This window comes from Littorina saxatilis, linkage group LG12 (genome assembly GCF_037325665.1).
Source record: "Littorina saxatilis isolate snail1 linkage group LG12, US_GU_Lsax_2.0, whole genome shotgun sequence".
Taxonomy (NCBI): Eukaryota; Metazoa; Mollusca; class Gastropoda; order Littorinimorpha; family Littorinidae; genus Littorina; species Littorina saxatilis.
In genome coordinates this window covers 20,737,844-20,763,450 of record NC_090256.1, presented here as the reverse complement: position 1 = coordinate 20,763,450, position 25,607 = coordinate 20,737,844, and the positions used below count along the sequence as shown (strand labels likewise).

The following is a 25,607-nucleotide window of genomic DNA, read 5'->3' as shown; positions in this document are numbered from 1 at the left end:
TTTGTTTTCTTTTGTGCTGTGTTATTCCCTAACCCTGCAGCTTCCTGTTTTAAGATTTCATTGTTTTCTTTTTCTTTTTCTTCATCTTCTACTCCATTTTTTTTCTTGAGATTCCTCAGAAATAAATTGTTTTTATTCACCTTCCTCCTAAAATCTTGTTTTGCCTTTTTTCCAGATCTAACTGAACATTTCTTCTTCTTCTTCTTCTTAAGTATTTTCGTCTGCTCTTGATGTTTGAATTTAACAATTGTAGAAGGAGATCGACACCTATGGATAAGCAAGTTATTTACCTGTGCGGAAAGCAAAGTTGTTAATGAAGTATCATTAATTTGTTACCCGAGAGATGTCTGCCAATCTAGTACTGTAGTTACCATTACTTCATTATGAAAGCCAGTGTGCATTTTGCATCAAATTAGATTTTTTTGCATGTTAATAATTGTGTATATTTGCTAAACCAAGTATTAGCCCTTCATTCTTGCTAAGACTTAGACATAATTATGTTTTGCATGTATTTGGAGCTGTTTATTTTTTAAATTGTTTGAAGGGGGTATTGTGGGTTCTGAAGCTTGCAGTTTCATTGAAGCACACAAGGACAAGCCTCCATCTTATTACCCCCCCCCCCCCCCTGCATAGACACACACACACACATATACAAACCTGTTGAACCACACAACACTATTGCGCTCTCTCTCTCTCTCTCTCTCTCTCTCTCTCATAAAACACACATCATACACATGCAGATATACAGACACACACACACATTTCTTGCATGTTATGCACACGCATCATCAGTGCTGTTTCCATGTTCAGATCAAACTCTTGTCGGTCCGTCATACCTGACAAATAATTGGTACATATGCTATGCATTATAATATAGGGTCTTTGGTTTGCAAGCTTTTTTGGGTTTTTTGCTTTCATTCAAGCATGAAGTTGTGCATGTAATGAAGAAAATCAGATTGCTGTTTGTAAACTCAGTTACATGGTACATGTATTATTGTATTGTTGCATTTTTTCTCTTTCTTATTTGGACAAAGTATTTTTTACCCCAACAAAATGTGTATAGGTATAGCTGTTTGTGTGTGTGTGTTTGTGTGTGCACACCCATGTGTACATGTGCAGGTACAGTACATTGTATATGTATTCAACTGATATAGTCCAAAAAGGCAAAATTATATTATATCTGCACACAGATAATTCAAACATATGCACTTGTACTTGATTTAAACAAGATTTTTTTTGTTTTGACTACATGAAAAAAATGCTTTATTCTGTTTTTGGTATTTTTTTAACAATTCATTCTCAAATATCCAGACATCATATTCATCCCAAGGATTTGCCAATTATTTATGGTTATTGTGTCAGTGACTAACAGAGAAATTTGGAAGGTAATTCTTTTCAGTCATAAGAAAGAAAAACATTGTCTGTGTTGTTTTCAATTGATAATGCAAAACCTTGGTGTTTCTTCTTGCCACAAAATGTAACAGATTGATGCAACATGCTTTCCTTTGCTAGTTGTGAGTTTGTAGATACAGTGCAAGATAAAAAGTAAATTTTCATAGATAATAAACTAGTTATTTGTTGCAAGGATCCAAGGAGGGATTTTTTGTTTGAACTGAATGAGGATGGAATACTTTGGTTGGCAAAAGGAAGATTTGGAAACTACATGATGTAAAAGTTTCAAGGAAGAATATTAATTTACCCGTACCACTTACATAGAACATGTGATAACAGCAGCTTGTTGATTTTTATCATTCCAAAAGATATGTCTACATTTGTATATGTTATCTGCAAGGATAATAAACGATTTTGATCCTATGTTGGTCTCTGTGTGTGTACTCTAGAGAAGAAAGAGAGAGAGAGAGAAGTCAGGCCAGTGTGTGTGTGTGCATGCATGTCTGTTTTATGGGTGTGTGTGTGTGTGTTTAAACTGCAGAAATATACATCCTGAATTCATGTCAGCTATTATTCGCCCACCTTGTATATTAGATTAACGTTACAGTGTATGTTACGCTTTTAAAGCTGTGACCTTAGCACATCGTCAAGTACATACACAGACTAGTCTATTTGAAACGGGTAACTCAAGTGGTAATTAACCATTCAACGTTAACTGGCAAACACTTTTTTTCTGTTTTTTGTTTTTTTTACAGTCAGCCTGCTTGTAATTGTCACACTTGAATTATGCAAAATTAACAATAATTCAATCAAGGAAACGTTTCAGATCCGCAACACATTGTAAAAAAATAAACAACACAGAAATTGAAATTACAGAATGTATTTTATATAAGTTACTGTGCATATACTGTCCCATTTATAACAATTACAACGAGACAAAACAAAGCAGAAAGATACTTAAACACTGTCCCAATGTAGGACTAAAGGTGGCCGAGTGGTAACGCACTTGCGCTCGGAAGCGAGAGGTTGCGAGTTCGACCCTGGGTCAGGGCGTTAGCAATTTTTCTCCCCCCTTTCCTAACCTAGGTGGTGGGTTCAAGTGCTAGTCTTTCGGATGAGACGAAAAACCGAGGTCCCTTCGTGTACACTACATTGGGGTGTGCACGTTAAAGATCCCACGATTGACAAAAGGGTCTTTCCTGGCAAAATTGTATAGGCATAGATAAAAATGTCCACCAAAATACCCGTGTGACTTGGAATAATAGGCCGTGAAAAGTAGGATATGCGCCGAAATGGCTGCGATCTGCTGGCCGATGTGAATGCGTGATGTATTGTGTAAAAAAAATCCATCTCACATGGCATAAATAAATCCCTGCGCCTTGAATCCGTATGTTGAAATATGCGCGCGATAACAAGCTGCATAAAATAAAATAAATAAATGAAAGGAAACACTGAAGCTAAGAACAACTGTACACGATTCAACAACACAATTATCTGTCACGTTAAAGAGCACTAGCTGATGAATAACTTCACTAAGAAGCCACTTTTGCTGTGAAAAGCAGAAAACAAACAAAACACAATACAAGTGCAATTACATAACAAAGATTTTCAAACCAGTCAATTGTGTAATTGTTGACTTCTGAATTTTTTTTTGTTTTTTTGGGGGTTTTTTTTTTTTTTTTTTTTTGGGGGGGGGGGGGGTACAGAGTCAAGGGTTGTTGGTGTTAATTAAGCAGGAGGGAAGGTGCATGGGAACAGTCAAGATAACTTTATACTGTACACAACAATTAAATTAGTTTAACAGTCACACAAAAAAACTCAACAATTGACAGGTTTGAACACTGGCTTCTGTCTGTTGCACACTTTGAACAGCCCAGGGTCATCTTCCCCATCTGCGTCATCATCAAAGGTCACATCAAGGTCAGGCAAGGTCATGACATCATCATCATCAAAAGAATCACTCAAGGACAGTCCCTGCAAAAAGCAAACATAACATATCTCCTGTTAGTAACATGACTTTGAACTGAAGTTGAATAGTAACAAATAATCTGAACTGAGAGACTAATACCAAAGAGAGAGGGAGAGACAAAGTGAGAGAGGTTGACAAAGAAAAGAAAAGACAGGGTGGACATTTATTGTGTTCTATGGGAATAAAGAATGTGAAACATGCGGGACAACAATGATTCTTACTATGCTGAATCTACAATGATTCTTTTTATCGGACCATTTAATATACCTTATTTGTATTGTTGACAAAAATATGTCATTTCACACTGATCAAGACATCCATTGTTCTGGCAAGAGGGTTGAGGTGAACAATTATGTCATTTCACACTGATCAAGACATCCATTGTTCTGGCAAGAGCTAGGGTTCAGGTGAACAATTATGTCATTTCACACTGATCAAGACATCCATTATTCTGGCAAGAGGGTACGTTGAGGTGAACAATTAATTACTGTCGAGATGTGTGTCAAATGTCACGTTATGGTCAAAAATAAAAATAGCATTTATATGTTCTCCATTTTAGTTAGATTTATTCTTACTTTTTAAGACTGAATGCGTAGTCTCTGCCAGCCGCCGAGATATGAGTTTTAGTCGGCCTCTGACGTCACATGGCTCAGAGAAGGAAAATCCAATGTTCAATCGATACATAAAAACTTGCCGCTAATTTCCATCAGCAAAAGACTGAAAAGTGTAGTATATATAGAGAATACTACATGGCTTGCTGTGTCGTACCAGATTTACACGAGTTGTTTTTTTAAATATTGAACTGCGAGCGAAAGCGAGCTGTTCACTATTTGAAAAAGCAACGAGTGTAAATCTGGTACGGAACAGCAAGCCATGTAGTATTCTGTTTATCCTACATACTGTACTTACGTGTATTTTACTGAAAATGTCCTGCATTCGAGGCAGCTAAATTGAAGACGCTTGTTTTAGAACCTCGATCTCTTCTAAAGCCTCGTGCAATCTATTACGTCAAAGCAAAGAAACGTCACTCTGAAAGTGTGGCGTGACGTGTTAGTTCTAAAGATTCATCGAGGGTAATTAGCGAGCGCAATTTGTGTTTCTATAATGACGTTTGTCTCGGTGACTTTGGCATCATAAGCAGTGGAAAAACAGGTCCCTGCCAGACTTGCTTGACATGACCTCATTTACATGATATACACACGTGTGATTTGAACGATTATTATCTCACGGGTGTCTCTCTCACGTATGTAGGATAAATATATATATATTACACACTATAGATTCTCTTCAAGGCTCTGCCCTGCTAAAGTTCCTGCTGTATACCTCATCCCAGTTCAGGTTTGCATTCGTTGACAATAAACAACTGTTGAAAAATGATCTTTCCTTACCATCTTCAATTTCTATGTGTAAAGTAAAAAAGATTTTTTTTTTAAATTTTTAACAAAGGAAAAAAGAAACAACAACAAACAAACAAAACCATGGCAAAACAAACAAGTAAAACAAAACAAAACAAACACACAGAGGTCGATCTATTTAGTCTCAGTTGTTGTGTCAACAGACTAAAAGAAAGAAAAAAAGCTGCTGAAATGTAATTCTTGTTATATATAACGACTTCGCGAAGGAACGAATCGCCCGGTACTCAGTGTCGTGTGTGCAAGACGGGCAAAACACCCCTCAGACATCCGCAACCTAGCTTGTGGAAAGACCTATCAACGCTCGACTGAAACTGAATTGAACACGCATGCTATGCACCACGCTGACATGCGTCTAAAAATAGCATTTGCGTTCTATAACACGCCTGCGGAATATATACATTCAGTTGCGAAAAGTGGCGGGTGCCTCTATAGCTCAGTGGTAGAGCACTGGTCTTGTAAACCAGGGGTCGGGAGTTCGAACCTCCCTGGGGGCTCTACATTTTTTTCTCTCATTTGGGTCGTTTTTGGCTCACGTAAGTGTAGCCTATGCGATGCTAACTTTTGTCTGTCTGTGCGTGCGTGCGTGCGTGCGTGCGTGCGTGTGTGTGTGTGTGTGATAGAAACTTTAACATTTCCGAGTCTATGGATAAAGCTCGCATAAGAAGATTACGTCTCGGTCAAAAGTGTTTGACGTGTGTGATAGAAACTTTAACATTTGAAGACGTCACATTATGACGTAAGAGGGTTAGACGTCACGCAAAGGAATTACTGAAAGTCTCGGTCATTGTTATTGTGAGCGGGCCGAGACTAGTTGGCAGATCCAGTGTCTCGCTTTCTTGCACAGTTTCACCTATGCTTAATGTGTGTGTGTGTGTGTGTGTGTATGTGTGACGGAATGATTGAGTTTGTGTTACTGTTTGTCGATTTCTTACGTGAGCCTTGAAGGCTTCGCCTCTTGTATGTTCTATTTTTCCATTTTTCTTTTCCAATTATTTTAAAGGACTTGTGCCAATTTTCCCTGTCATTTTCTCAGTGAAGGCTCATATTCCTTTGCATTTTTCTTTCCTTTTCTATTTATTCTTTTTTTTACATTTAGTCTAGTTTTGTTTCATTTTGTTTACACCTAGCTCACATTTCACCTCGATTTTATCTCGGTCAAAGCGGGAACTTGCCTGCCGATGTCACAGACAGAAAAAATGCCGAACGGTGAACACACACACACACACTCACACTGACACACTCACACACACCTTTACACACACACCTTTACACACACACATACACTGACACACACTCATACCTGTGGTTTCACGGGTAGCAGACTACCGGCTCTGCTCGTCACGATGTGTGCATCATTATGTAACCCGGTTGCTTCCTGCAAGGAAATATGATAATCAACACACAAATATAAATGTGTCCTTGTCCTTTTGGTAAACCCGTTATTTTGTTGCGAGACACACCAAACACCGCTATCCTCTGTTTTACATGCTGTGTCAGTCACGAACTGACTGATGTGCCAATATTGTTTACCTCGAATAACGCTTTGGTAAAACCGTGTTCAGAACGGGAATAAATATGAAAGCTACACGTGCGAGTCAGTATCCTATATTTACGTGGAATTCCAGATCATTCAGTGCTTGTCCTTTTTTTTATATATATATATTATTGAATGGGGTTTTTTCTAAACAAAATGACGACAAGATTTTACCGATGCTCTTGTTTCTGCGTATTTCAAGACTGACGTTGTTTTTTTTAAGATAAGTTTCCACCTCATGCACCAAGCCACACCGACCCCGACCCCACAAAGAGCAAACAAATGTTTTTTTTGTTAAAACTGCTGATTTGTAGTAATTATCGTAAAGTGCTTTGAAAATTACTAGTTTTGCTACGTGCTGTTTCAATTGAGTTTTACTGTGTTCATCTCATGTAAGTGGCTGTGACAACAGGATTTAAGCCAGTCCAATTTAAGCCAGTGAAAGGCGAGGAAGGTAGATGGGGGCGGGGAAGGGGAGGGGGTGGCAGGAGCGACCGGGTTGTTAGGGAAGGATAGGGGGTGGGGAAGGAAGAGATCTCGTTGCTGTGCATGTCAGTCAAACCGCATGAATTCAATGAGGTAAATTACACAGTTTCCGCAATCTAGTGTCGCAATCCCTCCCTTCTCCTTGTGGCAGAGTAACTATTTTTGTCAAAAACCTAAATTTGTTCCTGGTATCAGGTTACCAACAATACAATGCAGTAAAATACCCCCGCCCCCTTCCTTGTCGTGTCAGTTTTGACATTAGGACAACCTGAACGTAAACTTTTAGCCAGTACTACAAATGAAACATCATCACTGACAGAAATATCCCGAATCGATTGCACATCTTCCGAACCATAAGGGGAGGGGAGGTCAAAGTACCAATGCTAAAAAAGAAATCACACAAAAAACGAAAGAACCGACTTATATTTCTAAAGCATTTTTATAATAATAAAGTATGATATAAAATAAAGAATTATTATAATCATAATAAAGTGATCCTGATGAAAAATGAAAATGAAATGTTGTAGTATTTAGAAATAATAATCATAATAAACTAATGCTAATGACAAAATTAAATTAAATTTAATGGAAAATGACATGTTAGTAGTTAGAAATAAGCATTGCACCAGATTCCTCGGACCGCCTTGCATTTTTATAATAAAGTATAATGGATAACAAAGTAATATTACTGTATAATCATAATAAAAGTAATGCTCATGAAAAATGAAAATGAACTGTAGTAGTAGTTAGTACATGTACCAGATTCCTCAGACCACCTTGGATACAACCACCACCACCAGGACCAATCGCGCCGGCAAGCTCGCTAACTCCAGCAGGTGGGCGCTGATGGCTGTATGCCTTTAGTCGTAGCTGTTGCTGCTGGCGACTGAGGAGTTGCTGTTGCAGCACGTGGGCTTCCTGCTGAAGCTGTGAGCACTGCTGCTCCAGCGATTCCGTGCTGAGTGACGTCAGCTCGTTCCGTAGTCTGTGTGTGACGATGACAGTTTGGTCAGAGAATGTAGAGTGTGTACCTTACAGTCTGTGGTGTTGTTACAGCCATGCGTAAATGTTCTTAAAGAATCTAATGCTTCTAGTCCCCACACTGTGCGTCACTGCGTCCTATTATACTCACTAAAAGCCCATACAATGCAGGGGTGGACTCAGGGCGGGGGGTGCACAGGGTGTACGTGCATCCCCTTCCAGTTTAAAAAAAAAAAAAAAAAAAAAAAAAAAAAAATTGTTTTACTTGGGAATTTGGTTGGTAAGATGATTCCGTGGCAAATTCTAAGCTCACATCAAAGCGCCGGTCGATCTACTAGTACTCCTTTATTCTTCCCGTACAATTTCCGGGGGTGGAGGGCATGGCCCCGGACCCCCAATAGAAGTCTCGGGCGCGCTGTGCGCCCTCGATTTACATTAATTTTTCAATTCTCTTTACGGAGGGCACCTTTAGGATGTTCTCAAGCGGCAGTGAGTGTTTAAACAAAAGGGTGTGTTTACCGTATGTGTAAGTAAAAGCCTGACAGTGTCTGTAACCAGAAACCGGGATGGTTTACGGGAGACTGTGTGTGCCTTTAAACATAAAGAAAAAGGGGGTCCGTGACCCTCTAGGTGGGGCGTCCGTGGGGAGCCAAGCCCTGTAGATTCTACATTGAGAAATTTTGTTGTACTAATGCAACTTTCTGGCCACAGACTCATACACAGAGAGGCACATGCACATACAGTAACTCACACGCGCTGACATAATGAGAGACAGAAACAGAAACAGAAACACACACACACACACACACACACACACACACACACACACACACACACACACACACACACACACTGTATATCGTTACCCCTCTCGTACACCCCCCTCCCCCGCGCCCCACCTGTACCACCACACCAACTTGCACCTTCAAGTTCCTCCTACAATCAGTCTCTGTAACGCTGTGCGGGCCGCTGAACTAGATTTGAATCATCTTCACAAAGATCTCATTTGTTACGAAGACCAACGTCAAGCCTAGTTTGTAGGCGAGGTCAGAAAGAGTGATAACTGATATCATTTGTTTGTTTCCGACATTGACGTAACTTTATCCCCGAGTGCATGCTCAGTGAATATCATGAATGCAAGTTGTCCCGCACCATTCTGATAAGCATCGCTCCATGGCTATTGCCAGTTGTCTCTCTGACCGGACGCTACAGTCCTACGCGAATCTATCAAAACAAAAATACAGAGTTATCTCCCATATGTTTTTCGCGAGCACTGATGTCACTGATCTAAAATGATTGCAGATCGGCCGACTTCGACAGTGATCTCCGTTCTGTTCTTCACAGTTATGATAAAGGCATCGTTCTAAGGTCAAAACAAGTCGAAATTTTGGGACTGCTGCCGGAAGGAGACCGTAATGTATATGGTTTCATCACTGACTGTCAACTGGTTACAGAAAAAATCGTCTGCTCCAGTGAGCGCCGAAACCAAACTTTTGCCATATTTAGAGTTGTTTGCACAGTAAATACAGCCGCGCGAAAAATAGCTCGCTTGAACTGGTGTCTTACATATCAATTCCTTTGTAATTTAAAAATTACACAACACCATGAAAAATCATTATCGACGATCGCGAATCTGCTTACATCCAGAACACATTACGAAAAGATCTAAATATGTTAAAAAAAAAAAAATGGATTTCCTCGCCAGACAAGGAAAACCAAGGCATCCTGTCAGGGAGAAAATGAGCCGAACTCATTTTGACCTGAGTTCAGCCTGGTCCCGCACATGAAGGCAAATGCGGCCGGTGTGAGAAATTTGAGACTCGTAATTTAAGAATGCAACCCGAGGCACGCATGGCGTTCGCACTGAGGACAGCATATACAGACAGGCAGAGACACAGGCCAATAGACAGACAGACAGACACTGACATACAGAGACCTCCTAAACTCTTCGCTGCAGCTTGGGGTTTTAGACGCGTTCTGTCGCTCTTCTTCCAGCATTCTGAGCGTGACTTCTTCTTGCTTCAAGCAATCCTCCAACTCTGTAAGAGAAATACGGAGACAAATAAATCTCTCTTTTTCTCTGTCTCAGTCTCTCTCTCTCTCACACACACACACACACACACTGACTCTCTCACACACACACACAGACACACACACACACACACACAGACCCACCCACCCAAGCACAAGAGAAAAGGAAGAAAAATAAAATATCATGTTGCTGCGCCGACAGACGTGATATCTGTTTGTTGTGTCTGAATGAGAATACGTGACTTGAATGGAAATACATGTATCTGCATTATCTGCATGCTACCTTGATCCGTTCTTCCCACATATCTCATATTGGCTTACTTTGTGTGTGTGTGTGTGTGTGTGTGTGTGTGTGTATGTGTGTGAGCGGTTTGTGTGTGCTCTGGTGTACGTGCGTGCGTGCGTTTGTGCGTACATATAGTACGAGTGCGCGCGCTAGCGGGCGTGCGTGCATGTCACAGTGTGTGCGTGTGTTTGTGTATGTGATAGTGTAAGTATGTGTGTGTTTGTAATTGTGTGCGTGTGTATGTGTGTGTGTGTGTGTGTTCGTGCGTGTGTTCGTGCGTGTGTTCATGCCTGGGTGTGTGCGTGCGTGTGTGCTTGACTAAATGAACTGACACGATCACAAAAGGCCGTAAGCTTACTCAAACAACAAGTGGGCGTTGATGAGGTATAATCATGTGTTTTCACTGTAATCTTCAATGAGTAGGCCTAAGTGATGATAACTCAGATGACAAAAGCATGCATCGTGACTGCCATCCGCCCACACTTTTAGATACTCTCAATAAGTATACACACTTTTGGATACTCTCTATAATTATACGTAAGTGTTATGGGCAGTTTTAACAAAATAACAACTATTTTGGCATGTATCATTTACTGAGTCTAATAGTTGGTGCATTCATATTCATTTCACATGCGATAAATCTTAACGACTTTTTAACGGCGACTTTTGATCACTGATCTTGCAGAATTGTGTCCAGTTTATAAGTGGATACAATGCTCCATTTGGTAGGTAAAAGTTGATTTCCTCAGTCGGTTTATTGTTCTAAACACATGATACACAAAATTAGAAGGGGGGGGGGGGGGGGGGTGGATGAACACAACTATACTATGAGGTGTCTTTGACAGAAGCACACCTCATAATCAAGGATTGTCGTTAATCAGTGTTGTTCCTTGCTCTGTTAAAGGCACAGTAAGCCTCCCGTAATCCAACCGCACAGATACTGTTAGGTTTACACACAGTACAAACACCCTTCCATTTGAACTGTTCCCAAGGTTGTCCCCCAATAACAGGTTTACACATGTACAACACACATTTTATTTCCACTTGAAACCGGAGACAATTTGCTCAGCCAGGTCCTCTAAGTTGACACAGATATTCTACTGCTATAGTGAGAAAATGTAAGTTTTACGCCCTCACGGCAAAGCCATTAGGGGCATGTTACACGGGAAAACCCGGCTTTGTATGAAAATAAAAAATAAAAATGCAGGGGGGGGGGGGGGGGGGGGATGTAGACAGCTAGCTGCCGGCTGCTAGAGGAGACCTGAAGTGGGCTAGGGACCGGGTTGGGTCGTCTTGGGTCAGTGCTGAAATGGTTACTTTATTGGCTGTTGGCCGAACGGACACCCGGGCTTCATATTTTTGCATGCATGTATTCGTGTTTCCAAGGCCTGAGGCTTTCGCTGTGACCCTGGGATCTTTATCGTGCGCATGCATGCACACGGGGGTGTTCGGACACCGATGAGAGTTTGCACAAAGTTGACTCTGGGACACACATTACTGCTATAGTAGAATATCTGTGCTTTTTATGCGCACCCACCTTTCTTGCTATGAACCATGTCACACAGCGACTGCTGCTGGCAATACCGCTCCGCTTCCAGCTGCGATATGTTTTCCTTGTGCACTTCAAAATCCCTGATCTCTAATGTGTCAAAAGTAATACAGCATAATATATACAGTCTTTCTTCTTTGTATGAGAAAGAGAGAGAGAGAGAGAGACTGAGAGAGAGGGGCGGTGTGTGTGTGTGCGTGTGTGGTCTGTGTGCGTGTGTGTGTGCGGCGTGTGTGTGTTTGTGTCACGCGTGCGTGTGTGTGTGTGTGTGTCTGCGTGAGTGTCTGTGTGTCTGTGTCTGTGTGTCTACGCGTGCGTGTGCGCTCGGGATAGCAGAAAGAGAGATAGAGAGAGACACTGAGAGACAGAGACAGACACACAGACAGACAGACAGACAGAGTGGAGGGTCTGCCTGTATGTCGGTGTGGCTGCCTGCATGTCTGAATGTCCGTGTGTCTATGTCTGTAATGACGCATACAGATAGAAACAAGACCAGTGCCCATACCTAATTATTCTCCAGGCTGACATGCAATGTGACAACAACTGCAGAGTGTACCACTAAATGAGTCGTCATGCCGGACACACATCGGAAGCACTTGGCGCCTGCCCCGGTGTAACAAGAGAAAATTACTCCCACGAGATTTGACTCCGGAGTAAACATTTCGTACGAAAAAGTTACTCCCTTTACGAAAAAAGCACTCCCCTATTGCACGAGAAAATTACTCCCCAGGACAGGTGAGTTCCGAGTAAACATTTCGTTCAAAAATGTTACTCCCCTGACGAATAAATAACGAATAAATTACTTCACCCCAACACGAGCAATTTAACTTCCCATGCCAGGTGTACGAAATTTTTACTCCCTTGTCCCCTGTTAGTCTTGGTGGTGGAAGGGGTGGAAGGAGGGTAGCGCGACATTCGTGTGCGCAAGATCACTTATTGGCATTATCCCTTCGCCCGCATCCCATTTTTGCATACGAGATTTTTACTGGAAGTAAAAAAAATGGGGAGTAAAAATTTCGTGGAGGGAGTAATTTGTTCGTGCCTTGGGGAGTTCTTTTCTCGTACGAAAAGTGTACTCGGAGTAAGAATTTCGTACGAAATATTTATTCCGGAGTAAATTTTTCGTGGAGTAAAAATTTCGTGTTACACCGGCAGTGAGTGGTGTACAGTATGTTTAAACGTCCCACTGCTGTCTGGGACACGTTCAGTGTTTATTGCGACTCGATCTGTTGCGTGTGTGTGTATGTGTGTGTGTGTGTGTGTGTGTGTGTGTGTGTGTGTGTGTGTGTGTGTGAGTGTGTGTGTGCGTGTGTGTGTGTGTGTGTGTGTGTGTGTGTGTGTGTGTGTGTGTGTGTGTAAGTGTGTATGTGTGTATGTGTGAGTGTGTGTGTGTGTGTGTGTGTGTCTGTGTGTGTCTGTGTCCGTGTGTCTGTCTGTCTCTGTCTGTATCTGTGTGCCTGTGTGTGCACCTATCTAATGGGGTGTGAAAGCCGAGCCAATGTGCGCTGGGCATTTTGCTTCCTGGATGTTTTTGTCAGATTAAAACGTAACATGAGGCTGGTCGGCCTATAAGTTACATGCCACATGGACGTGAATTTGAGTGTGTCGGCGGGTCCGCATTTGAACGCCCCGCTGTTTTTTTTAAGCTTGTATTTTTGGGTAAACAGGGAACAATCACACACATGGATACACAAGAAGAAAAACTCGAAAAATTATCTTACAGTTCATCTTCTACCAGGGAGAATACATCGATAGAATACAAACATAAGTAAATGAATAAATAAAGTAAGTCCAAGTACACGTGAAGCCAACCACTCACACACAAAGTACCAAAGGGAATGCTGGATACTATCTCTATCATACGATTACGGATGTCTTTTTTTTTCCCAAAGCAGTTGTAAAATGAACTGCCTTATTCGTATTTATCTCGTTCAGCCTATCTCATGTCGGCCTATGATCAAGATAAGTCCCACTGAGGAATATTACTCACTGGTCCCGCCCCCGCCCCCGCCCCCTCCCCCTACCCCTACCCCCCCCCCCCCCCCCCCCCCCCGGCTATTTTCCCCCAAAGGTCCCTCCACAACAAAAATGCGAAAGCAATGGAGTGAACAACAGGGGGTTAGTGACAGGGAAGTTCTACTTGACCTACTTGAGTTTCTCTTTTTCGTTGATATGACGTTTCAAAGCACTGTGCTACCCTTGTTGTTTCCTACGAAGATTTCGGATTCCAATGTTATGACGACATTTAAGTCAGTTACTGTGTTCAATACTAAACGTTCATGGCGTCCTGCCTTTTGATGATGATTTGCTTGTGATGTTAGTCGATTTTTCAGTGGGAGTTTTCTTTGAAGTTCGTTTCACACTCATGACACAAGTCTGTTGGGCCTACTTTTGAGAAACCTCGGCTTTCACGTCAGACCAAAAGATACTTATACAGCCGATCTACTGTCTCTTTCATCAAAGTTTTGTTTTCATTAAAAAGTTGGTTGTTTTGGTGGGGTTTTTTTTCTCGTTTATTCTCAATGGCATAATGACTGCTGCCTTTGTTCAGCTTGACAAACTGAAAACTCCGTTTGAAAAAAGAAGATATTAACTGACTAAGTTTCACCAGTGCTCCAATGACAGACACTACATTCAATAAAGATTTATACCTACCAGTGCAAATTCTTGAGTCCGAAGAAACAAAAATCGATCAAGTGAATCAAAAACTGATGTTTACCCTCCCCCCCTCCCTTATTACCTTATTACCCCTACACCACTCCTTTTTATATTTAGTCAAGTTTTGACTAAATATTTTAACATCGAGGGGGAATCGAAACGAGGGTCGTGGTGTATGTGCGTGTGTGTGTGTGTGTGTGTGTCTGTGTGTGTGTGTGTGTAGAGCGATTCAGACTAAACTACTGGGCCGATCTTTATGAAATTTGACATGAGAGTTCCTGGGTATGAAATCCCCGAACGTTTTTTTCATTTTTTTGATAAAAGTCTTTGATGACGTCATATCCGGCTTTTCGTGAAAGTTGAGGCGGCACTGTCACGCCCTCATTTTTCAACCAAATTGGTTGAAATTTTGGTCAAGTAATCTTCGACGAAGGCCGGACTTCGGTATTGCATTTCAGCTTGGTGGCTTAAAAATTAATTGATGACTTTGGTCATTAAAAATCTGAAAATTGTAAAAAAAAATAAAAATTTATTAAACGATCCAAATTTACGTTTATCTTATTCTCCATCATTTGCTGATTCCAAAAACATATAAATATGTTATATTCGGATTAAAAACAAGCTCTGAAAATTAAATATATAAAAATTATTATCAAAATTAAATTGTCGAAATCAATTTAAAAACACTTTCATCTTATTCCTTGTCGGTTCCTGATTCCAAAAACATATAGATATGATATGTTTGGATTAAAAACACGCTCAGAAAGTTAAAACAAAGAGAGGTACAGAAAAGCGTGCTATCCTTCTTAGCGCAACTACTACCCCGCTCTTCTTGTCAATTTCACTGCCTTTGCCATGAGCGGTGGACTGACGATGCTACGAGTATACGGTCTTGCTGAAAAATGGCATTGCGTTCAGTTTCATTCTGTGAGTTCGACAGCTACTTGACTAAATATTGTATTTTCGCCTTACGCGACTTGTTTAAAATTTTTATCACGGACTTAAAAAGATAAGTGGTTTCACGATCTTCGTGCCTACATGTATCCTTGTACAACTGATTTATATAGATGCCTCAGGGATAGATATGGGCAATGCAATTATCCTTATACAGTGAAACCTCGCTTTTAAAACCTAACAAAATCTGAGAAAATCAGGTCTTAAAAAGGAGCGAGTCTTAAAATGGAGGTCGATTTACAGAGGTTATGAACAGAAAATCTGAAACAGTAAGGTCTTAAAATGGGGAAATTCTTACATTACGGGGTCTTAAAAAGGGGGTTTTATATACTGTACCTTTCATGAGGTTCTGCTCTTTTTCCAGCAGCCCCTTCAGTGTGTCCGAGGCTTTGTTCTGTCTGGCTTTCTGTCCAGACACAGTCAGGTCCAGGTCTTCGCTGTGCTCTTCTACCTTCTGACAAAATGCCAGCATCCCTTCCTCCGTGTCTTCCACTGTGGATGTCTGCACGAAGGGAATGAGCCACTATATAATGATAGCCTGTGTGTGTGTGTGTGTGTGTGTGTGTGTGTGTGGTATGGTACATGTAAATACGGTTGCGTGCGTGCGTGCATATCAAAACAGTGGAGGCGAATTCAGTATTAGAGCTCACAGTCCTGTGTTATAGCTGCCTTGTTTTGTTTAGCGTGTGCTGACAAAACACTAGCCCCTGCTCGTCAAGCGTTAAACGGTTTGTCTTTCGCCGCTAGCCTGCAGGCGAGTTGGCGTTGTTTATCTCTGGTGGCCACTGTTTATAATTCAGAATCTCGGAACCGAGTCTCAGTAAAAACTCTTGGAGAAGTCTGCAAAGCGAAGACCAGAGCTTTTTTGCTATGTATGTGGGGGTTTTGCAGACGACATTTTGAAGCATACGCGTTGCCATGACTGCACAAAATTGAATCAAACATTAACAACAAATATTGTAAGCAAAGGTGACTCCCAAAACACAAATTTGAAAGGCTGAAACTGGAAACCAGATTCCGTTGGTGTGCAGTTTTCTCTTCCAGAAGAGTTTCTTTCTGCGAGACTAGAATCGACTCTCTTGTTTCCAGACTTGATCTGTTGAGTTCGACGTCGCTGTGATGTTCCACCTGTAAAGTGCAGGACAAAGAATGTAAAGACTCAATTCTGTTATTGCGGCATGCCTCGCGTCAACGCCCCCTCCCCCACTGACACACACACACACACACACCGCCCTACCACACACACACTAACCGCAGTAACACACACACACACACACACACACCGCCCTACCACACACACACTAACCGCAGTAACACACACACACACAAACACACACGCACACACACACGTCGACCAAAACATGTTCACAGAATTCCCTTAGAACACTCTCTGTTTTTATGACACACTTATGCCACTCTATTCCGCTGTTTTATATTCTTTTTTCCGTAACGTAGTTTTCACATTTCTACCTTTGACAGAAGCTCATTTTGCAGGAGACTCTTTTCTCTACTGGCTTGATGAAGAGTGTCTTTGCAGGTCTGAACTTGTTCTCTCACTGCAATCATTCAGATACACACCAGTCGCGCACAGTTATATTAATGCAGCTCGATCTCGCTCTTAGTGAATCAAGAAAACAATGTTAAGGTTTTTGTTTGCAAACACGCACACAAAGAGCACCGGATAATGATCTCGAAGGTTGTGCTTGAGTGTGTGGGGGTCAGTTGGCTGCTTGTCAGCCTTTTGGGCTGTATTTAACCATGCTTTAGCGCTGTAACTTGAATCTGTGGTTAACAGGGCCCTAGCTCTTTCCACCCCAATGCTTCTCATTACAATATCATCTATTTACACCCATTTCTCTGACACCACACCACGGTCTGTCTGCCTGATCTTTGAAGTAATTTATCAGGTAATTTCAAGTGTTGCATCCTCGAAAAAACGCGATAGGTTTTTCTGTGGTTTTTTTTTCAACATAAGAGAAATTGATGTTGTTCACATCATAGTCTTACAATCAGTCAATAAGCGTTGCCTATTTTCGACACGCTGTTCACATTGAATTATCTGCTTGAACAGATCTTCGAAGGAATCCACCATTCTGCTTGTTTAATGACTGTCGTCTGCTTTCTTGTGAAACTAGTACTGCAGTAAAGAGCGGACGTCCCTTTGACTAAATTTGAGCACATACATTTATTGAGAACAGTGACACAGTTAACAACAACTTCATTATCAAAAAACAAGAAAGGTAGGTTGTTGGAACAATTTCATTATTTTTGTTGTAATGTTATAACAAATCACTGAATTTTCACGATTAACTATGCTGGCTGCGCGTTTAAATATAATTTGATTCCGCAGCATAATCCATAAAAGGAAGATAATAAAAATGCTGGATACGAATTAGATTGTGTGTTGCTGTGAACAAACTATTACTTGGTTTAGGAGCTAACAAACTATAATTTCAGGTCAAATGTGATTTCACTATGTAACAAACATATATCTCATGCATTTATTACTGTTATTTGTGCAGAAACGGTAGGTTTGTTCAAACAAAAAACTGCATCTTTACACCACACCAGCAATTTTCTAATCAGCCTTTTGACCAATCGTTGTTCGAATCCAAGTTACTTCCTGGAATTATTGCCCTTGCTCCAGGAAATAAACAGTGCTTGTTGGCAATGACTCGCTTTCTATAATTAGAAACTTATTCTTCAGTAAGTATATAACGACCGCAACCATGGCAGAAGGCAACACCCCTACATCAGTGATTTCCGAAGGCTCTTCCTCTGAAGCTGCTGAAGCTAAACTGCAAAGAATTTCCGAAGAAACTATCAGAATGAATCCTGACATGGCAGGTGCGAGCATAGCAGACGACACAGCTCTGCAACGTTTCCTCCAGCAACAACGGAGGTAAATTATATTGTCGTCCACGGTCGATGTATTACTTCTGTATTTAAATAATTGTAATTTTAGATTATTTACTTGCAATTGTACTCATCGAAGATCAGTTTAAAAATTAAATAATCTACCGATCTTTCCGCTATTCCTATTTTACTTCTTCACAACTTATTTAGGCAAGAGCTATTACAATTGTTTTACCTTTGACTTTGTTAATTTTTTCTTTTCTGTCATTGTTTCTTTCTAAATTTGCATTGGAAGCTTTAACAACGTACGATTCCCGAGCTGCATTGACCACAGATACTGTATAATTAATTTTAGAGACTAAGAAATTCAAAACATTGTCTTCCAGTGATCGGATGAATGAGCTGCAAAGTATTCAGCACAATGAACGTCCAGTTACGGGCCAGAATCATCGTCAAGCCATTGCAGGCTTCATGGCAAAGCACACCCAGGAACCAGCAGGGGCACACAACAAGGCAAATGTTCCTGCCAACGTTGACGCAGTGGAGGAACACAGGCCAGAGGCAGTAGTTGTGGAGGTAGAATTTGCAGACAAATATATTGAAAGATATTTATGATGAGAAACTGAGGCTCTTGCACCTTCTGATAAGTAAATTTCGGCAAAATAGATTGCCTAACTAAGTATGACATATGAAATGCAAAAATTCAGTGGGCAGGGAACTAAAGCAAATTTTTGTAAAGCAATTTTTGCAATAAGACGATATATTTCTCTGTGTCCCTTGACATGCAGACAGGGGTGGCCAAATCGTCCACCCGGTCACCAGGGGCGAGTACAAAATCCGCCGGGCTAGTAGAAACTGCCTATCAACTCGCCCGGTTGGCCAATAAATATTTTGGTAAAATGGAACTTTTTTGGTTGTAATATCAAGTTTCAAAACCATATAAACACTACAGATCAACTGTGGTATGTACCGTGCCAGCAAAGTTTCTGCCGGGCTAGTGACTTTATTGAAGTTGCTCGCCCGGCTGGCGAGTTAAAATTTTGAGATTTGGCCATCCCTGTGCAGATTAAAGTAAAAATTGTTTGTGTACACCCAAAAAACATAAACAAAAACAATAACAGTTTGTCTCAGAAACAAATGGGCATATCATTTTAAATATATTACACTGTGCAACTTCAGATGTTTATGTCAGAATTTGTTATAGCTCAGTGCATGTGAACCTGTAAAGTTGTAAAACAGCAACCAGAATTATTTGTTCATTTTCTAGGTGCAAGGTGTGGTGGAACAGCAACGTGTCTCCACCGTGCTGCAATCCTGCCAGTTCCGACGCCACCTGGAAAACATTATTCGTGGAAGCATAACCTCTGCTCGCCAGTCCGCCTCTGCGGCCTCCAGCAGGGCAAGAGCGCCCAGCTCTCCAAGGCCGGCTACACCAGTGCTCAGTGCTGCGGCCAGAGGTCGCACATCATCTGAGGAAACTGTGGCCAGCGGTTCTGAGGGAGCGGCTTCGTCTGTGGTTGAAGCAGCTGGCATAGGTGAGCTTGAGGGCAAAATGCTTACATGGTATTGTCAAAGAGAAATGAAGGGCTAAAAAGTGTATAAGACAAGAATATTGTCCAATTTTAGTTGTTACTAAATGGTGTCTTGTAACGTTTTGTGCGAAGAGATCCGTTCACTGTTCAATATAACTTTTGGAGAAAAATTGAAATAGAAGCTGGAGGTAATGATGGCTAATAAACTAAGTTCAAGTTAGCGATTGTCTTGTAGAGAACTCCATAAATGCAGGGTCTTCTCTTACACTAACAAAAGGCAGGGCATAATAGTTCAAACACCAACACTGAACACCTGCTAACATCATAGCATAAATATTTCATTTCATTGGCATTGTTGTATAAGTGTATTTGGACAAAAGGTACATTAAAATAATTGTGTGTCAAGCTGATTTTGATTGTTCGATGCAAAAAAAAAGCGTACTTTCTGCAGTGGCAAGGGTAAAATGTGTACTGCACCTGGAAAATGCTATATTTATGCAAAGTTTTGCAATGAGCACTACCTCTGGTACTAGAGGCAGTCAAACCCTCTTGAACTGTACTTGGGCAATCATAATCAGGTTTCAAGTTGAAATGAAATAATTAGCCATTTTCAGTTATTCAGATTGTCTCCCTCAAGTCACTTAGTTTTTACAGATTAGGCTGTTCGCACACACTCATGTAAATTTATACACATCTCCCCAGAATCAAGCCAGCAAGCAAGAAACGCCCCTCCAGCTCAAGAAGAACCTCGCCTAGGTGTGTGGGAACCAGTGAATGTGGCGCCACCAGCCAGGGGTGAGGGAGGATTGTGGGACACCATCTCGAGGGTTCAGCGCGAAGAGATGGTTTACGAGATCAGCGATCTTCTCCATCGCCGCCTTGTGTCTTCAACACTGGGTAGCGAGTTTCGCACCGTCATGGAAGTGCATATGCAGGTGTGAAGGACTTGTTGTTTGTTTTGTTTTAAAAGAAAATGCAGTTATTCATACAGTGGAACCCCCCCCCCCCCTTTTAAGAACTCCAAAACTCTGAGAAAATCAGGTCTTAAAAAGAAGGGAGTCTTAAAATGGAGTTAAATTTACAGAGGCAATGAACACAAAATCTTAAAAAGCAAGGTCTTAAAAAGGAGGAAGCCTTAAATCAGGGGGTCTTAAAAGGGAGGTTCCCCTGAAATGCATTTTTTAACTAAAATTTGTTTCAGAAGAAATCATATTTACGGTTCATGACGGTAGCAAATTTTTGATTTTTTTTCTAACGCATTTTAGCTCGTGGTAGTAGCGAGATGTGATCTATTCTTATGTTCTTGTCCTACAACCTTTCATACACTGTGTTACAGACTGGTTAATTGTTCTTTGAGTAACCTAACGGCCAAAAGGTGCAAGGGAAAGAAGAGGATTTATTTTGTATCCCTGCAGGGTAGTTTTATTTCTGATGTGATCTAAAATTGCATGTTGTACTGTGCATGTTCTGGTGTTAGGCATTTTTTATTTATACGCACACTGTTTTTATGATTATAGTTGGTGTTACATGTTTATACAGTGGAACCCCCCTTTTGAGACCTCTAAAAATGTGGGAAAATTGGATCTTAAAAAGTAGGGAGTCTTCAAATCACTGACAAATGGAGGTAAATTTACAGGAGTTGTTAACATAACATTTGAAAAAACCCAGGTCTTACAAAAGGGGGAAGTCTTAAAAGGGGGGTTCCACTGTACTGCACTCTCTCATCTTCAATGTATTTTAATAATGTGTCATTGTATTTTTTATATTTTGCAGAACCGCGTGGCTAACTCAGAAACAAATGGACAACAAGTTGCAGACTTTGTGCACAACATCCGTCAGTCAGATGTACACGTTCCTAATGACTTCAGCCACCTTGGTATCGCTCCAGCTCCCCGTGATGACAATTCAGACAACATCTCCATCACCGGCATCAGCGCAACTGCCGTTCCTTACACACAGGTAAATTTGCAAGTAAACAAAAAGAGAACACAACAGCTAGTAACCAGGTCTGGTACCTTCTTAATCAATATTTCGACAGCTTGTCGCTGCCTTATTCAGAATGGTCACAGAATGCCCTACAACTTTTTTTTTATATATAAGAACATGCCCTGTAGTAGCATTGACTATGTTCTAAGAGATGGACAGAATGAAATGATAAATAGAAATATTTTAGGTACATTGTTCTTCAGTTTTTTACCCTTTTACCCCAAGAGCGCCCAATATTGCTTGCTGGAGCTCCTATACTCAGATCCCTGTAACACCCACTATACACAATGCAACCTTTCACACATTTCTCTTTTCATTTTAAGTGGCTTCCTGCAAGGTTTGAGCGTGTATAATTTCGGAAAACTTGCACTAGCTAGTTTCTTTGTAAAGATTTTTTAAAGTTTTAAATTGGCGGATCAGGAATATTTTTACTCGGTTTGAAACTGTGAACCTGCAAGCTGCATTTAGAAATACTGAATGAACATCAGGTAAAAGTGACATTGGATTCATATGCATTCTTGTTTGCACATGTGAGAATTGAAATCTGGCCTGTATAGTAGTATTTCACTATGTTCTAAGACAAAATAAAATAATAAATAAAAATATGTGTTACACTGAAATCACATGAATTTGTGTGAAATCAACAAAACATTTTTACCAAACTAGTGGACAGTTGCATATTGTGTTCCTGACCTTATTCAAAAACAAAAGATAATGCTGATGCCATGATGCCAACATGTATACTTTACCGGCCCCCGTAGTGCAGGGGTTAGCGCATCGGGCTACGGGCCGAGAGGTCGTGGGTTCGAATCCCATCAGGGTCATGTGGGTTTTTCGGGCTACGGTCGGCTCCTACCCAGAGTGGAAGTGCTATGGTTCCTATGGGAAGGCTGGAATCACACAGCCGAGTGTCATTCACTTAACGAATGCGACTTTGAGGGTGCTCAGGTTCTGTGTACCTGACCAACACCGCAGGTGCGGCAGTTCTCGGGCCTGGTTGACACCAGGATATATTATGACAGTAAGCGTAGAGTGCTGCCCTGTCACGTAGTCTCAAACCAAATTGGAAATCCATAGCATCATCATTATAATCATCCTCATCTCATTAATCATCCAAAATTATAAAATGTCCTTGCTCTTGTGGCCCTTCATGCCCGGAGCTCTCATGGTGACCTTGGTCTCATTGTTCCTGTTCCATCCTTCCCTGAATAGTACTTCTGCTGTCAGTCTTCAACGTGTGACGTTCTGGGGGGTCGACGGAGGGACATGGTGGCGGTCTGCTCTCTGGAGGGGACGCTCACTTAGTCTGGCTCCGCGACTTAGCAGTCAATGTCGTTAGTAGGGGGCATAGTAGGTAGTGGGCTGAGTCCGTTAGCTCGGGACAGACCCACTACTGAACACCGTCGAAGTGACTCAGCAGAAGTGCAGTGTCAACTTCCGAGGGTAGCCTACCGCAACGACCCGACATCCCTCCCTGGAGCGTCTGTAAAATCGACAGGTCTGGCAGCGGAACGAAATTCAGATGTGGATGGAGCAGCGAATGCAGGGACGGGGCGGCGTGAGAGAATACCGGAACAAGGAACAGGTGTAAGGACCAAAAAAAAAAACCAAAAAAAAAAAATGTATACTTTAAGTCAAATGCTTTCATTTAAATAACTATTGTGCAGAAGGAGGGCTCCATGGGTTTGGGATACACCTGCTATTTTCCATTGAAAAAAACCCGAGCAAGGCTAAATTCTGTTCAGGTTGTAGAGCTGTAACTGCATAATTGAAAACTTACAATGCTGTTTTTTTTCTCTTGCAGACAAATCTGCACCTGAGTCGAGAGATGCAGGGCCTCAAGTCGCAAATGGAAGAGATGAAGAACATGCTGCGACTGTCCTTTGACCTTCAGATGGACATCCAGCGAGCAATTCGACAGGAGGTGGCTGCAGCCATTGCTTCCGCAACTGGTGAGAAATTGATGGTGTTTATTCTTCTTCGTTCATGGGCTGAAGCTCCCACATACTCGCGTTTTTTGCACAAGTGGGTTTTTACGTGTATGGCCGTTTTTATCCCGCCATTTAGGCGGCCAATGGCCGCTTTCGAAGGAATTGATGGTGTTTATGTAGAAGTCTTTTTCTATCCACCTGCGGTCGCATATACAGTGATCCTGCTATAGTTACCAACGTTTAAATACTGTGATTTTTGCTGAAGTTAAGTTAGGTTTTCTTTGATTATCGTTTCTTTTTCCCACACATATCTTTCACCAGTCTCGCTGACCCATCCTAACACTAAAAGAAAAGAGCAAACCCAAGATAGTCCAAAATCAATCTAACCGCCCGCTCCCCCCCCCCCCCTCCCAAAAAATGCTACAAAGATATGATTGTTCTGCGATCCCTATGACATACCGATTTCTCCAGTCTCCATGAATTTTTCAATGTTTATCTGCAATTACATCATTCTTGATCCACTCGCTGACAACTTTATTTATGTTTCTTACAGCTGAAGGTGCTATAGCAGGAGCAGCAGCTCCGGCAGCAGTACGCTCAACTCCTGTCAACGACACGCACTGTCTGATTTGCCTGGACAACCACACCGACTCTGTTCTCTACCAGTGCGGCCACATGTGTGTCTGCTTTGTCTGCGGCAAAAATCTCATCTCCAGGGGAAATGCCAAGTGCCCAGTGTGTCGAGCGCCCATCAAGGATGTTATCAGAGCCTACAAAACCAATACCGAGTGAAGGGAAAAAAATAAAAAATAAAATAAAAACAATAAAAACAGAATGACAAGAAAACCAATACCGCGTGAGGGATCAGGAATGTTCTGCACACTTTGTGCTGGAAGAGACACCTTGAAGAAAAGAGTAAACATAATGGGAAAAACATTTTGAAAAAAAAGTCGAACACGTCTACAATGACCACCCAAGGGACAGATCAAAAGTGCATGGTCATTTAAACAGGTGGTCGCTATTGAAAGGTGAATTTTATAGACGAAAAGTTCGTTTGGGATGGGATCTATGCGAGTGGTCATGAGCAGATGGTCGCTTTTAAGAGGTTGTTGCAAGGGTAGGTTCGACTGTATACATATCAGTATTGCAAGTATTTAGAGGCTTGTACTGCTTTCATTATATTTTGAGTCAGGATATTGCATTTCATTTCACACTTTATCGTACCATTGCTGGGATATTTGAATTGCCAGTGGTTGAATTGCTTATTTTCAGTGGGAAGATAGTTTAAAAACTCTGTAAAGAATGGTATACATAAGTTAGCGGATGGTTTTTAAACAGAATCCAATTGATCATTCTGCACTTTAGCATTCACTGTTTATCTTATAGGTGTAGCTGTGTTATGCAGCAGGAAAGGGACAAGTTTACCTGAGATGGTTCTTGCTGAATCAGTCCCTTACTGACAGTAGTAAATAAGAGGAATCTAAGACAAAAGGCAAAATTAAGAATAGAAATGTAAATATAAAATGCTCTTACTTGTGTGTGTGTGTGTGTTTGTGCGTGTGTAAGTGTGCGCAAAGATGGGAAACAAGAATGTAATGTATTTTATTAACATTGCAATATCCGTCGGGGGAAAAGACATGAGAGAAGAAGAAGAAAGGAGGGGGATGCTTTTGTTTGTTTTTGCCCTTTTTTCTCATGGTTGTGTTCAAACTGCATGTAAATATTGATAATTACTTTATACGCAAAGTGTGCTATTAACATTTTTCTTATGTTATTTAGACATAGACACCCTGAGGTTGTGAAAAATGTACATCGATTGTTTTTGTAGTTCTGGCTTCTTTTATGTATGTGCCTTATTGAGCAAACCTCTTGTTATGGCAGTCTTTTTAAATTTTCATAATTATGCTTTCTAATTCATGTATTTGTATGTAATACTTGGGCATTCAAAAGGGTCACTTTACAGAGAATTCAGGTTACAGTCTGTGTGGAATGAGGACAGTCTTGTAAATAAATGTATGCTTTTTGATCAATTTACTCACTCAGCATT

The 25,607-nt window shown here is 41.2% G+C and overlaps 2 protein-coding genes and 1 non-coding gene across 4 annotated transcripts; 2 read left to right on the top strand and 1 right to left on the bottom strand.

Annotated features, from left to right (window-relative positions):
* Positions 1 to 3,083: 3,083 nt before the first annotated feature.
* Positions 3,084 to 17,388, bottom strand: LOC138981488 (coiled-coil domain-containing protein 172-like). 2 transcript variants are annotated; one of them, XM_070354423.1, is made up of 9 exons: positions 17,263 to 17,388; positions 16,726 to 16,811; positions 16,267 to 16,383; positions 15,592 to 15,757; positions 11,632 to 11,733; positions 9,714 to 9,816; positions 7,556 to 7,781; positions 6,077 to 6,151; positions 3,084 to 3,366 (listed from the first exon to the last, which is right to left on the bottom strand). In XM_070354423.1, the coding sequence occupies exons 1-9, from the start codon at positions 17,345 to 17,347 to the stop codon at positions 3,211 to 3,213; spliced, it is 1,116 nt and encodes a 371-aa protein (XP_070210524.1). In that variant the 5' UTR covers positions 17,348 to 17,388; the 3' UTR covers positions 3,084 to 3,210. The 2 variants fall into 2 exon arrangements, with proteins under 2 accessions (XP_070210524.1, XP_070210525.1); XM_070354424.1 differs by lacking the exon at positions 11,632 to 11,733.
* On the top strand, positions 5,199 to 5,270 carry Trnat-ugu (transfer RNA threonine (anticodon UGU)). Its single transcript has one exon. It is a non-coding gene; the product is annotated as a tRNA-Thr (tRNA).
* Positions 17,389 to 17,919: 531 nt separating the features above from the next.
* Positions 17,920 to 25,594, top strand: LOC138981487 (uncharacterized). The gene is made up of 7 exons (XM_070354422.1): positions 17,920 to 18,157; positions 18,498 to 18,687; positions 19,379 to 19,646; positions 20,346 to 20,578; positions 21,417 to 21,602; positions 23,434 to 23,581; positions 24,114 to 25,594. The coding sequence occupies exons 1-7, from the start codon at positions 17,985 to 17,987 to the stop codon at positions 24,350 to 24,352; spliced, it is 1,437 nt and encodes a 478-aa protein (XP_070210523.1). The 5' UTR covers positions 17,920 to 17,984; the 3' UTR covers positions 24,353 to 25,594.
* The last annotated feature ends 13 nt before the right edge of the window (positions 25,595 to 25,607 follow it).

What these genes read in the sequence shown, in the direction of transcription:
- LOC138981488 (XM_070354423.1), bottom strand. Translation starts at nt 17,347, where the DNA reads ATGGTGGATTCCTTCGAAGATCTGTTCAAGCAGATAATTCAATGTGAA. An exon ending in CTGCACACCAACGGAATCTG is followed by an intron (nt 15,758 to 16,266) that starts GTTTCCAGTTTC and finishes CCCTTCGTGCAG; the next exon opens with ACATCCACAGTGGAAGACAC. An exon ending in AGAGCAGAACCTCATGAAAG is followed by an intron (nt 11,734 to 15,591) that starts GTACAGTATATA and finishes TTGACACATTAG; the next exon opens with AGATCAGGGATTTTGAAGTG.
- LOC138981487 (XM_070354422.1), top strand. Translation starts at nt 17,985, where the DNA reads ATGGCAGAAGGCAACACCCCTACATCAGTGATTTCCGAAGGCTCTTCC. An exon ending in TTCCTCCAGCAACAACGGAG is followed by an intron (nt 18,158 to 18,497) that starts GTAAATTATATT and finishes ATTGTCTTCCAG; the next exon opens with TGATCGGATGAATGAGCTGC. An exon ending in GGTTGAAGCAGCTGGCATAG is followed by an intron (nt 19,647 to 20,345) that starts GTGAGCTTGAGG and finishes ACATCTCCCCAG; the next exon opens with AATCAAGCCAGCAAGCAAGA.